Here is a 14160-nt window from a genome sequence, read left to right as displayed (position 1 = left end):
TGTCAGGGCTGCTAAAATATCCAATCTGGAGAAGTAGGGACCACGTCTCTCTTTTCTAACCACTGTTCTGTCCGCATGTGGCAAGTTACCTGGTGTCCAGAATCACTCTATAAATATTTGCTGGATGAGTGAAGGCTGAAAGCAAGGCTGAAAGCTCTTGCTTCTTGAGCAAGAGCAATACCTCTAGGGGAATGATTAATGTTCAAAGTATCTCAAAGTTTGGGAAGGTTTTCCTTTTTTTTAAATATCAAATTAAAAATGCACTTTCTTCCCTCCTGGGAAGAAAAAAGAATTCCCTTTTTCTACAAGTGATGGTGTTTCAGTGCAAAATGAAAATAGAAATGTATTTATAAAGGCAATAATATGAAGATGAACAGGCCAAAGGATAGTGTTGTAAGAATCACCCTCATTAACACTGGCATCTTTGAGGTGTGAATTTTGAGTTTTTGTCTGAATGTTGGAGGTGGTCGTGTGCCCATCCATCTATATATAAAATATATATATATATATATATATATATATATATATATATATATATATTTTTTTTTTAATCTGGAGGTCCTTGTAAGTCCCCAGACTTGAACATGGCAGCCTGAGTTTAGAATTTAGAGCCTACATTCCATCCATGGCTTACAACTCTTGGGGCAAGGGGAGCAAACAATTTTTTTTACACCTCGACCATGTACCGAGGCTCTGTCAGCTGGACTCTGAAGTGAAGGGGACAGGAAAGAAGAATTTGAAAACTCTTATATTTTCTTGTTAGAAGAGAATCATTCACCTAAAATAGGGAAGAAATGTCCCTAATTGTTATTTTAAAAGAATCAACACTCACAAAATTCATTAGAAAGACCATGCCTGCCAAATAGGAGGTCAGTGTTTGCAAGGCACAGATAGAACCACTTGGTGTTCGTCCAGGGCACATTTCTAGAGCAGGCAATAAACATTTAATGAGTGGGGCCCTAGAGGCAGGAACAAGGTCATTTGCATCAATTTGTTAGCACCTTGCTCATACATGGAGGCAGACGATGGAACAGACTGGGTACCCGCTCAGTATCCCAGATCGTCTCCAGGGCGGTGTGATTCATCAGTAAGGAGGTTGGTAAGACCCCAGGATGGCCCGTGGGATGCAGAGGGCCACTGAGCTGCCCAAGGAACTGGTCCAGTCTGACCCACTGGGACCCCCTTCTAAACATTCTCCAGTCCCCCTGACAATCTGACTTCCATCACAGTAGGAGACATTCTTTATTCCTCTGACCCGAGAAAGAATTAATACATGGGGGGAAATAATCAAACTTAATTTTTTTAAATTTAGTTTTTAGAATTTTATTTGAAAAATACAATGCACAGCAGAGAATGCTCTCCTCCCCTACTGCTCTTTCACAAAGGAAGCCGTATGGTAAATGTAAGTGAGATATTTGGCTAGGATAGATCCTGAGAAAAGAGAGGCCCAGTTGGAAGTGGAATAGGCAGAGTCTGTCGAAGAAGGTTCACCTCTCTTTTAACATAAAAGAGCCTTTTAAATCATCTTAGGAATCAGATAAAACATGTGCAGAATTTCTGCCATGCAAACAGAGACTACTGAAATTTTCAGACTGACCAATTTATACTGACCTGGGTCCCCAGTAAGGAGAATAAAAAGATGTCTTTATCAGAAAGATACGTGTTTGCCTGCTTTTACTAGACTATATATATACATATTCACAAGTTAACATTTTCTTGGACGCGTTTTTCATTATTCTCAGTAATGGCATTGTGGGTAAGGGCCCTTTGCTGGCTTTTTGCCTTATGCGTGTATATCTTCTTATTCTTCTGAATTTCCTTCATGGCAAGATCATTCATTGCACAATCTTGGGTCCATGACATTTAAATATTGCAGATGACCTTACTCTGATCCTGGTTTAAATCTGGATTTCTGAGGAATTTCTAACTCCTGAATTCAGACCAGGTTTAGCATGGTACAAAGAGACAACATTTGTATGCATGTACAGGTAAGGTTTCCAACAGGAAAACTGTGACTAATTGGTTCCTTGAAAGCTGCGGCCAGACCGAGAGATCTCAGCTAAGTCTTTAAGTCTTACTGGTAATCCTGCCTCCCTTCCACTTTTGTTTCCCGTAAGTGAATGCCCCATCACTGTTATTGCCTACAAAGTCTTTTAGAGGGTCAAGGCATTCTAAGCTTTTTTGTGTTCTAAATTTCCACCAGAATTGAATTTCCTATAGGAGTCTAAAAGGTAGAAATATTAATCTTTTTTTTTTTTGGCCCTTCTAAAAGCATTTTAACTCCCACAGTGATGAAAAAGAGTGTAAGTGCGTCTATTTTGGGAGTAATGGGCACATCTTTGGTTATGTTTATTTTCTGATTTCTGTCGGAATTACAGAGAAAATTAAAAGTTTATTTCCTTTAGTTCTGTCAAGGTTAGGAAGAATATTTTCAGCAACTAACAACTTCTCATATAAGACAAAGCTACTCCATGTAGCTTTAAAAATCATGACGTTATTGTGGAAGAGTACATTGAGTGGTTTTCTCATACGCCAGTTCATCTTCATTATAGTGTCATGATTTTTGTCCTTAATTCTACATGCTGAATGTAACCCTCGGGGCCTCTCCTGACGGGTGGGGACCAGGGCATGGGGGTGAGGGCTGCAGGAGAGACATGAGATTTAGGTTTTGACTTTACAAAAGACCTCACACCTATACTCTTGACATTCTTTTAAAATAGGATTATAACCTGGTTAGCATGTTGTTGTGTTTTGAAAAGTGTTCATTCTTAAAACACAAATGTTCAAAGTACAGCAGAACTTCTGTAACTCTATTTTGGCATTTCTTGATTTTTCAAAAACATGGGTAGTTGCCCAAGACTCCACTGACCTCTGAAAGGCCTCGACGTGTCCAGAATGATATGTCAGCTGTGGTGTATTTAAAAAGAATACTGGTTCAGGGTCAGAACATCGGAATTTAAATTTTAACCGCCTCTTACCAGGTGTGTGGAACTGGGCACATAATTTACCCCGCCTTGTCTTCATTTTTCTCACCTGTAAAACTAAAGCCATCCTTTTAATGTTCACCCAGGGTTATTGTGAGGATTAAATGAAATAAAAAATGATAATGTATTTTGTAACTATAAAGTAGCACACATATGCAAAGTAAAATTCGTTAGGTACATTTCTTACATTTATATAATTTAAATTACGTTGTCAGGGTGTGATTCTCTCCTATTTAAATTATGTGGAAACTTGACTAGTAAACAGCCTAAGAATGGAGACTTTGACCTCTTTAGACACTGTTATCAGTGGAAAATTGCTCAATAAATAGGTACCTTTGCTGGATTTACTCACTCAGACTATTCTACACACTCCCCACGTTCAAAAACTACAAGTTAACAATTAAGCCACAATTGTCAGGAACAAAAATCCAAATAAATAATTTTTAATTATGATACATTACTTATTACAGTAAAAATTGGCATTTTCCCCTTCAAAAGCAGAAGCACCAGTCTTAGAATTTATAGTATGAATGGTATTTTAAGTGAAATAGAGCATAATATAATGTGCAAACATTATTTTAGTACAGAACATACTTTCTAAAAGTAATTTCACACACTGAAATCTGTTAGAACGGAAACAAGGTCATGCTAAATCATAAGATAAAAACCCCCATGACGTTCAAAGTCCACTTCAAATGAAACATGGTCTACTGCCGAATAAGAAGAGATATGAAAAATTAAAAAGCTAACTAGCCCCCAGTGGAGGGATTTCTTACACAAAGATGACTCGTGTAGAGGTTTCTTTTCACAGAGCCCAGGGATTCTGTGAGAAACTAAAGTGAACGTTTTATTTCAGAATGAATTTGTTCATCGGTCATCACGTTTTGCTGAACACCTACTTTATGTGAGGTGTTGCTCTAAGTGCTGGGGACACAGAGAAGAGAAAAGACACGGTCCTGCCCTTGAGGAGCTCACAGTCTAGTGGGGGAAACAGAGAAGTTGACAACTGATTTTTAAATTATAAAAACGATCGGACAACTTTAGAAACGGCTTCTGTAATCAAACACACTTCGGGTGTTATGAATGGACGGTGAAGAGGGATGACGTCCAGTGCAGTGAAGGACCATCTCCTTCAATATCATGTGACTTCTGCAAAGGCGGTGATGTGGTTCTGCACAGAGAGAAAGGAATTGAAGAGTCAGAGCCCTGGGAAAACTGGCCTCGTCAAAGTTTTAGTGCTTTTACAAATAATCATTAGCCGGAGATAAAACTGTAGCTCATAGAGGTTTAAATTGCAAAAAAAAAATACAGCTTTAGTAGAATGAGTTGCATATATGGGTCAATAAATTAAGCTGCTCATTATATATTTTATTCAAGGTTCTTAATTAACCAAATAGATTATAATGTTACATTTGCCTTAGTCAGAATTAACACTGAAATGTGGAGAGATGACAGCGGCAAAGCTGGGCACGTTAATATTCTGTTCAGTGTTCATGGAATTTGATTGCTGCACGTTGGAGTTTCAGATTAATTACTCCCTGAGAGACAGATGGCAGAGAATGAGTGGTGAAATGTTCAGACTGAAATGGCATTTGCTGGTTGACAAAGATCTACTCAAACACTTCATTTCTGATGCATGATGCCAGACTGCAGACCGCAGTCTCTGTGTTTACCTCAACCAGAGAATTCTTCTCAGAGACTTTTGACTTTTTTTTTTTAAGCAACAGAATTGTGTACAAAGAAACCATGTGGGACGACTAATATTTAAATGCTTTCATACACACAATCGGCCATACCACGGCTGCTGAAATACTGCAGCAGAAAATCAATGACATAATTAATCATGTCACATGTAGGTCATGTCAAGAGCTAGCGTAAGTGTCAGCCCCAACCAGTAACAGCAGCATTACAAAGGGTTTTTTTTAAATATCATATTTTCTGTTTTGAACATTTTTCATAGTAGTTTTGACTCTCTAAAGACGTCATAAATAAAATTTCATGGAATGAATGCAGGCCATGAGATTTCTTCCAAGTATATGAAGCTCTTTTCAAGTTAAAGTGTCTTAAATAGCTAAAACATTTTTAAAATGTGTGTGAATAAACTAAAATTCATTTTCACTGAATTGAGGCATATTAACCACAACTAGAAGGCTATCACTGATGACTGCTTATGGCATTATTTTCTAGGCTGGGTCCACTTAAACCCAGAGAAAAACAATATCGGTAAGAACTAGTAGGGAGCAGAGCACGCTGACTTCTTCATTAACTCCTGATCCGACCTTAGAAACTTTAAGTTCCCATTTAAAAACTGCATGATGAAAATGTTGGTGAATTCAGCAGCCCATCTCCAAGTTTTCTTGAGTTTTCCTTACAAAAGCACAAGTATGACTTTAGGACAAAAAAAGATTTGTCAGAGTCATGTGACCTGCTAAGACTGAATGAAGGGCCTAAGAACTGTGGAGACAGAACATCATAGTTTTATTTCCAGTGGCCCCATGGGGACTTGAAATCTGGGAACCGAGAAAAGACAACGTGATATACAGTGTTTCAGTGTAAAACTGACAAAGTTGTCACTCCTCTGGACAGGATCGAGCACCTAGGAATTGCTGGGAAGATGTTAAGATATAAATTGAAGATTAATCAGTCAGTGGTGACCGGTGGGTAGAAAAAGGGTGAAGAAGTGACAGTAGAAAGAAAGGAAGGGAGATTTTAAAAAAGAGAGAAAATGAATGGTGCTCCAAAGGCCACTGGCCTAAGTATGACTGTTCCCTTAACCTAAATAATGTGTCCACAAGGCTCATTACATTTGCTAAGATGATCCTGAGTGAAGGGGACAGCCATCACCTTGGCAGGAAAATTGAAATATTAAAAGACCTTAATAAAGCAAAGAAACAAAGGAACAAATCACCAATAATCAAAGCAAGGGAGAACAGACGCAGATGGAAAACTAAGTGACACGCACAAGCTGGACAGAGTGACAAAGAAACGTGCAGTGACTGTAGGGAGAATTACCGCCTAAGCCTGGGCATGATGAGGGCAGTGGGATGCTCGTCATCTACAAGGACAGCAGGCTTAAACCGGGGCTTCCCACACAGCGAGACAAGGGCCCCTTAGACAGAAGGCATTGGACAGATGACTCTGTGTGCTGTTGAGATCCAGGAAGCTCTGGGTTCAGTCTTGGCATTTAAAAGCGCGTTTCAGTGGCCTGGATCTTCCCTTCACTGTCCGTAAATTCCAAACAGTATTGCCCTTTTCTTTATGCGAAGTCATTACCAGGTTAAATTCCGAGGTAACAATTTGTTTCCAGGCTGACTTCACTTTTAGATCCCAGGGCTCTGGGGAACTTCCTGCTTTTTCCCAATAAGCACCCTTTTGTTTTCACATCACACTGAAGTTCTAAGATGATTTTTCCTATCTGACTGGAACTAGAAGCGTTCTGCTCAGGGCTTATCATTTAAAAGTGGTCGTTGAGAGAGAAACATGAAATAAAACACTGAAGTGACTGTGCATAGGGAAGAGAAAATTAAAGGGAGATTTAATAATAGTTTCTAAGCACATGAAAGAAGTACACAGAGAGCACAGGGGCCATCTGCTCTTTAATGTCACTGAGAGCAAATGAACCCACACTACAGAGGGAACGAGATGGATTATTAATCTCAGCAGGCTTTAAGAAGTAAGTTGAATTCTCGTCTAGTACAGGGGTGTTTTCCCCTGAAAGAATCTAGAGAAAGGATAAGAACGTCCTTACCATCTATAAGACTCTGTGATTCTATATTATAACAATTAACCTGTATGTAAATGCAATGATTTGAAATATTCAAATCCCAGTGCAGGAAGTTATGATGTTGCTCACGTCCCCATTGGCATTTTTCTCAGTAATATAAAAAAAAAACAAACAAACTAGAATTGCACTTAATATTTTTCAGATCACCTGTCTTGAGAAATGGACTCCCTATGAAGCAAATTCGGTGACAAAGGTTTTTTTTGAATCTGGCTGATTTCCTAATATGCAACACCAAATAAATCTTATTAGTAGACGATAGTGCAAACACTCAGTAAGCAAACCCAAAACTCATGCATAAAAGCTTAATTTCGAGTCACAAGAAAAAAGCGGTCATGTAATTTATCAATGCAATTGCATATACAGAGGCTCATAGTGGAGATAACAGAGCTTGAGTCCAGAGAGTTGAAGATCAGACTATGCTACATCCATTAGAAAGTGTTCATTCAAGTCCACAGCAAACCAGTGAGCAAAATACTGAATCTAGTCCTTGAGTGCAGAGGTCCCATGGAACAGTAAGCACGTGTTTCTGAAAAGCAGTTTCGGCCAACACTAAGCCTCTACGCCAGTTTTTGAAGCTTTAAGTTCTATGTGAAAATCTCCATTTTACTATTTATTCTAAGCCTCCATTTGTATAAATTACACTTTGTAATTTTAAAAAGTTACTTAAAAACTGTCATTTATTTATGACATGACAATTTGGTGACAACTTGCCACCTAACAAGATCTGCTACTTCTCTGAAAAAAGAGAGAGAAATGCAAAAAGAGCACTTTAGGGAAGAAAACAAAAAAGTCACTACAATGAAGGGCTATTTGGTTGAGGAATGCTAAATTCCCATTAATGGGTAAAAAAAATCAGTGAAAAAGCAATATATATTTGAATGCTAAATAATAAAAATAACAATGACAACCAAAACCACCAAGTGTCTGGATCCATTTTGGTTGTAATGGAAACCTGCAGAGAAGGACGCATTTTTTTTTTTTTTGTATTTGCCTTAGATTTGCAACCCAACTCCAAGCCCAGTGCGCTCGAGCGCACATACGTTTATTGCCTTAATTGAAGGTGTTCACAGTGGCTGAGTCCCATTATCCAGCTGAAGAGCCTTGCAAGACAGTCTTTAAAGGACGTTCCCTGTGCGTTTTCTTCTTGACCATTCTCAATGGGTTGGATTCGGGACACCTACAAAATGTATTTTACACATTATTTCAGTGTTTATTTAAATAGTGACTGACTTACTTGGATAAAGTACTAGGCTATTTAAAGCTCTATGCTGTTACATTGTTAGACGGACCCAGTGCCAAGGTTGAATAGTGTTCTAGTTTCTTTCTTTCAGGATGGTTATAGACAGCTTTTGTTTTTTTCATAGGAGGTTATCAGCAATCAGTTTTTATGTTCAGGTGGGATCTGTGCATGTCATGAATTCAATGATACATGTCTTCAGCTCTGTTGGGCAGGAAGCTGTGTGGCAGCGTGGACTTCACAGTAGGGTAGTGTGAATGTCAAATGTTTGAAGGTGAGCACTGACCAACTGAAATTTTCACATACAATTTAACCTTTCAGAGACTTAGCTTTCCCATCTGTGAAATGGAAATAATAATACCTATTGGAACGGATTTTTATTAAACTTAAATGAGATGATATGCAGAGATCCTTTACTCAAACACACCATTACAGTTGTCTATAAAAGCCAGAGAAACAAGATAAAAAGTGAAAGAAAAGAGAGAAAGAAAAAATAAAAAAGAAATCTAGAAGTTTTAAAACTAATTGGTTGGGATTTTATAATGCTGTAGTCTACAATCTTAATATCCAAACAAACTTTAAAACCCAAGTATTTCCCGAAAGATTGGTGCAAACTCATTTGGTGGCAAAACAACAAACCTGAATTGCTGTGAGGCCATTGGTATTCTGGTTTGTGCTGCAGAAATATCCATCTTTGATTATAAAGCGCTGTCCAAGATCCTGCTTATGGAACAGAATATACAGGATCTTTCCGTAAAACATAAAATACCTCAATCCTGAAAAACACCTAGCACTGATGATTGAGGGTAAGGAATTGCGGTCCTTAATAATCAACAACTCGGATGCAACATGGATGCAGCCTACATTTTATCAGGGGGCGGCAGGTAGATGGATGTCCTACTCCCAAACACTGGCCGTCTTTATTTTGCTATCTGCTTCCTTCCTGCCTCCACTATGTCTTTTAATGAGGGCAAAGTGGGCAGGAGAAGAAAGAAGAAAGAAAAGCTGTAGCGTATAAAGTGTGCGCTCCAAGACTACTTCGTCACATGAAGTTTTCCTCCTGGTACGTTGTGAGGTTGGTGAGCACTTTAGGAAAAAAGAAATGATGTTAGGTCCATCTAAGAAGAAATTATTAGAACACCTCTAACTTGAGACTGTGAAACACTGCAGACCTCATGCTAGGCCACTTCTTGTTTAAAACAGTTGGGGATGTGAAGACATAAAAGCTAAATATGATAGAACCAGAGCTGCCTCAGGAGAGATGACATTTTTGGAACCAGTTTCCAGTGGTTCTGTTTCAATTGAGAGTTTTATATTAGCTCAGAACTTTGTTTCTTCTCAGGAATTCCCTTTCTGCTGTTTGGAGAAAGGCTGAAAGCTACTTTCGGAGAGAATCGTTTCTCCCTGGAGAAAGGAGGAATCTCTGGGTGGCCTTCTCTGATAAGCTAATTAAACCGGAGGCAGGAGAGCCTTCACCGGAGTGCGAACTCTAGAGCTTAGGAAGTATTTCCAAGTCCCGAGGAGCCGGAGAAGCCTACGGCTTTCCACGCTGGCCCTTCAGGGGCGCAGCTTCTCAGCTTGGCTGCAGGTTGGAAAGATTACTGCCGCAGCCCTAGAGGTTGGAATTTAATTGCTCCGAGGTGCGGCCTGATCAGTGGGCATTTTAAAGGCTCTCCAGATTATTTCTACTGTGTAGCCAATATTAAAAATCACTGTTTCAGAAGCTCTGCAGGCCCAGCTGGATCCAGGCCAACTGCCAGTGCCACATCCCAGTCACCTAGGTGCCTGACACACTGCAGAGCCCGGCTCAAGCCCAGGCCTACTGAATCAGGTTCTTGAGCACGCATTCCAGAAGTTTGCCTTTTTTGCAAGTCCTGCAAGTGATGGATTCCATTTTACACCAGTCTGAGAACCACTGTCAGGAAGGTAGAAAGTGATTAGTTAGCAATGTGAGCAATGTCGGGTACACACAAACAATTCTTTCCTTAAAACTATCATTTTGAGGGGGATGGCATATAACTAGTGGTAGAGCGCATGCTTAGCATGCACGAGGTCCTGGGTTCGATCCCCAGTACCTCCAATAAAAATAATAAAATTAAAAAAAAAATAAACCTAATTACCTCCCCCCAAAATAATTAAATTAAAAATTTAAAAAACTCTCATTTCTCTGGTAAATAGAGCTTTGCTTAAAAAAGCAGTAATCCTGAATGATTCTCAAAAAAAAAAAATCTCTGTGTTCAAATGCTGTTGGGAAGAGCCGCACATTATATTCCTTGCTTAGAGTTTCATGGTGCATGAGGTGTTGAGAAGACCTACAACAAACAGCCATGTTTCACTTTAACTCAGTGTTTCCCAACACACTGACGTGAAACTCCAGTCAAGTCTGTTAATACCCCTGTGGTTATGATACTTGGCGAATGCAGGTGTCCCTTACTCTATCCGAGTTTCTTAACTTCCCTAACTCTAATGACTTGTCCAACATGCTTTTAGCCCATATTCCCAAGTATATTCTCAACCACCAACCCAACTTACCAATTTACCTCCTGTTCTACCTTCCTCATGCTAGAGTTTCCTTGGCCACTGTGGAAATTTCCCAACCAATGTCTGTTCATCTGCCCCAGTCCGTCTTGTTTCTTCCCTACTCTATTTCTAACTGATTCTGGACCCCACCCGAATACTCTTTAATGGCAGTGTCAGGTCTTTTGCCTCTGGGCTCCTATCTCACCTGTCAAACAAAATCGTGGTGCAAGCTGGTTCCTCTACCTGAGCATTCTTCTCTCTCCTCCTCCCTTGGCTAACAGTCTTTCAGGTCTCTACTCAGAGGATGTTGCAAGCATTTCTGAGTTTGGGAAGGTCCTCCTTTATGTACTCTTCTAGCATAACTATCATCACCCTGTTCTGAACTTGCTTATAAAATTGTCTATTTATAAAATCTATAAAAGTACAGACTCCTGAAACTGTAAACAAGATCTTGAGCCCTGGGGAATGTACCACAGTGCTTCTTATTTGATATTTGTTACATCTTCCATGTATTCCATAAATCTAATAACAAAGAAAATTTTACTGTACATAGCAAGTGATGACAAGAAAGGTAACTCATCCATAACTTGTACTTATGCCTTGTTTGATACTAACATTTTCATCTATCTAATTGGCTTCTTATTTATTTCTCTTTAACTTTTTAAAATGCATTAGATTTTCTAAGCAGCCCAATGCTTGACAGAGAAGAATCAGAGGATATAGGTAATATACCAAGTGCATGGTAAGTTCTTGTATAACTGGGAACTGATTAAAACTCCTTATTTAGAAACTGGCCTATTTTAAGAAAGAAGAACCAATCAACAAAAATCTGGATGAGCCACATCAAGATTCATTTCACAACCACTCAAAACCATAAGGGCCATTAGGCATGACACAGGTATTTCAGAAAAAATTGTAAAGGTAAACATACATTTACCACACAACCCAGCAATCCCATTCCTAGGTATTTATCCAAGAGATAGAAAAATATATATTCACACAAAAACCTGTGCATAAAATTTTACATCAGCTTTATTCATAATTAGGAAAAACTGGAAGCAACCCAAATGTCCTTCAGTTGGTAAATGGATTTAAAAAAAGTAGTATATCCATACAATGGAATACTACCTAGCAATAAAAAGGGAAAAAGAAAACTATAATGCAGGTGATAACATGAATGAATCTCAAATGCATTATGCAAAGAAACAAGTCTGAAAGAAGTCCGACTCAAAAGGCTACATACTGTATGAGTCCATTTATATGACATCTTAGGAAAGACAAAACTATACAAACAGAAAATAGACTAGTGGTTGCCAGGGGTTGGGGACAAAAGGAGGGGTTGACTACAAAGGGGAAAGATGGAAACTTTCAGGGTCATAGGAATGTTCTATAACTTGATTACGGTGATGATTACATGATGGTAGGTATTTGTCAAAACTCATAAAACTATATGCTAAAAGGGGAATTTTATACAATGGAAATTATGCCTTTAATAAGCCCTAATTAAAAAAAAAGGACCATGCATCTCCATGAATCAAGTCTAAACATCAAGTGGTGCCTAGAATTTGATTTGTCTTTTATTGAATTATTGTTTCAATATCTGATTGTCTCAGTTACAGAAAGAAAAATATAAAATAAATGTATGGGAAAGTATTCAAAAATACAAATTAAAATAAGGTACTTCATTTAGTTTTGACCTATGAAATTGGTGCAGATTATTAAGAACAATATTCTCCACTGCTGGAAATAATTCAGAATATGAATCAAACCAAAAACCTTAAGAGTACTTGTCCTTTCTTTTTTTCCCCAGCATTTCCACTTCTTTGAATATAGCTTAAATACATTATTGACTGAACTTACAAATCTATTTTAGAGATGTTGACCCTACTATTGTTTATAAGTACGGGAAACTGGAAGTGGAAGCAGTCCTCTAGGAGTAGCTCAGGTAATGGTTAATTTACAGGGATTAAAATGTTTTCAACGTAATTCTCTAATATATATAGCAATTAAGATTTTGAGCTCTGAAGTGATAAACATGAAATACAAATAAAAACTGGAAAATACAGTTTTGTATTCCAATTTCAGAACACAGACAGGTTGTGTGCCTTTGGACGAATTACTTAACCTTTTTATGTCTCTTTCTCTGTAAAATAGGAATGATAAGATACATTCGAGTGATTTCTGCAAAAACTAAAGTGGTGTCTTATGTGTGACGTTCTTTGCATAATTCCAGATGCATAAGAAGCTCTCACTGAAGGTTAGCTTTTACAGTCATGGTTGAGATGATTACGGATTCACTGATCTGTGACCGTGTCCATGATATACTGTGAAGTGAGCAAACGCAGGCTATAGGAAGGAACGTCCAGGGGACCCTGTACCTCACACAATCCCCCCTACACACACCCATGGGGCCTCAGAGGCTATTTTAAGACAATATTTCCAATGATTTCTGTGGTAGGATGCTATTCATTTTTGTTTTGCCTAGCTAGCCAGACTTTAAAATATTAAACAATATTCATGAATCACGTGTTGCCCCCTAAATAGAAACAACAAACGAGAGTGATTGTTTCACAAGACTGTGAATGGGGTCATTGCTTATTTTCCTAGTTTTAGTCAAATGAAAACTTTACGTTTTCTCTACAAAACAAAAGTTCATTGTGTCATGGTGCTCTGGACTGATTCTGAAGGCCTCGACAATGCCTCTGGGATGGTCCACCCAAAGGAAATTGAGTTGAGAGAAGAGGGGGGTGAACAGGTGTGAGCCGTTTTCCATGTGTAACTAAGGATGTGTACACTGAGAATGATTTTTTTTTAATCCATCATTGTTCTGTTCTCTCCTTAACTAACAACTGTAGGAATCATATAACTTAAAATGCAGTCATCAACTCCACATTTATTCATAAAATGAGATGAGAGAGCTTGTCTATATTCAAAAGTAATTTACTGAAAACACGTTTTTATAAAAGGCCTGTTAGACAAAAAAAATCTGGCTTTTCTTCTTTGTGTAGTATACTCTGATATAGAAATAGCGTGGGGAAATAATGGCTATATGGCAGCACAAATAAGAAAAACGACATATGGCAAAGTAATAAGAGTATATGTGAGTTCTTCTAACTTAAAACGCTGAGGCCTGTCGGAATTTTAAGCTTTCATTTTCAATTGCCTTTTTAAGCCAAATTAAATTTAACAAATGGGAACAGAGTACAGCATGTAAACACTGATTTACTTCAAATATTTTTCATAAGTGTTCAAAGCTTGGATTGAGAAAAAAAGAAGCCTAAAATACAAATATATTTAGTTCCACTAACTATTCCAATCTCTGTTCACTAATAAAGTTGTTTTGACAAGGTCCTATATAACATTTACATTACAGTTCAACAGCTCTGTAAAACAAAGATTTGCATTATAGAAAAGCAACTGACTCTTAAATAGATTGCCAGAGTTATTCATGCACAGCGTTCTGAAACCTCAAAGGAATTTATCACAGAGAGCACCGTGATGTATAATCATCTTTGCCTTGGCAAGGAAACACTGGATTGTTTTGCTGTTGCTTTGACACTAATGTATGCAACATTTTATACTATAATATTTTCTGCCACATGTGCTATGCATGACATAGACAATCTGTACAAGCT

At 38.2% G+C, this 14160-nt stretch overlaps 1 protein-coding gene across 4 annotated transcripts in view; it reads right to left on the bottom strand.

Annotated features, from left to right (window-relative positions):
* Positions 1-3411: 3411 nt before the first annotated feature.
* The window catches only part of PLPPR5 (phospholipid phosphatase related 5), a 102265-nt gene continuing 91516 nt past the window's right edge, over positions 3412-14160 (bottom strand). For 2 of the 4 annotated variants that reach the window (XM_015243788.3, XM_072968148.1), the window contains exons 6-7: positions 7809-7945; positions 3412-4155 (exon numbers count right to left, since the gene is read on the bottom strand). In XM_015243788.3, coding sequence (XP_015099274.1) covers positions 7811-7945 — 135 coding nt within the window. In that variant the 3' untranslated portion in view covers positions 3412-4155; positions 7809-7810. The remainder of the gene's footprint in view (positions 4156-7808; positions 7946-14160) is intronic. The other 2 variants (XM_006197348.3, XM_006197349.3) reach the window with 1 other exon arrangement.

This window comes from Vicugna pacos, chromosome 9 (genome assembly GCF_048564905.1).
Source record: "Vicugna pacos chromosome 9, VicPac4, whole genome shotgun sequence".
Lineage (NCBI taxonomy): Eukaryota > Metazoa > Chordata > Mammalia > Artiodactyla > Camelidae > Vicugna > Vicugna pacos.
Note: the sequence above shows the minus strand (reverse complement) of the source record. Positions and strands in the feature narration are given on the sequence as shown.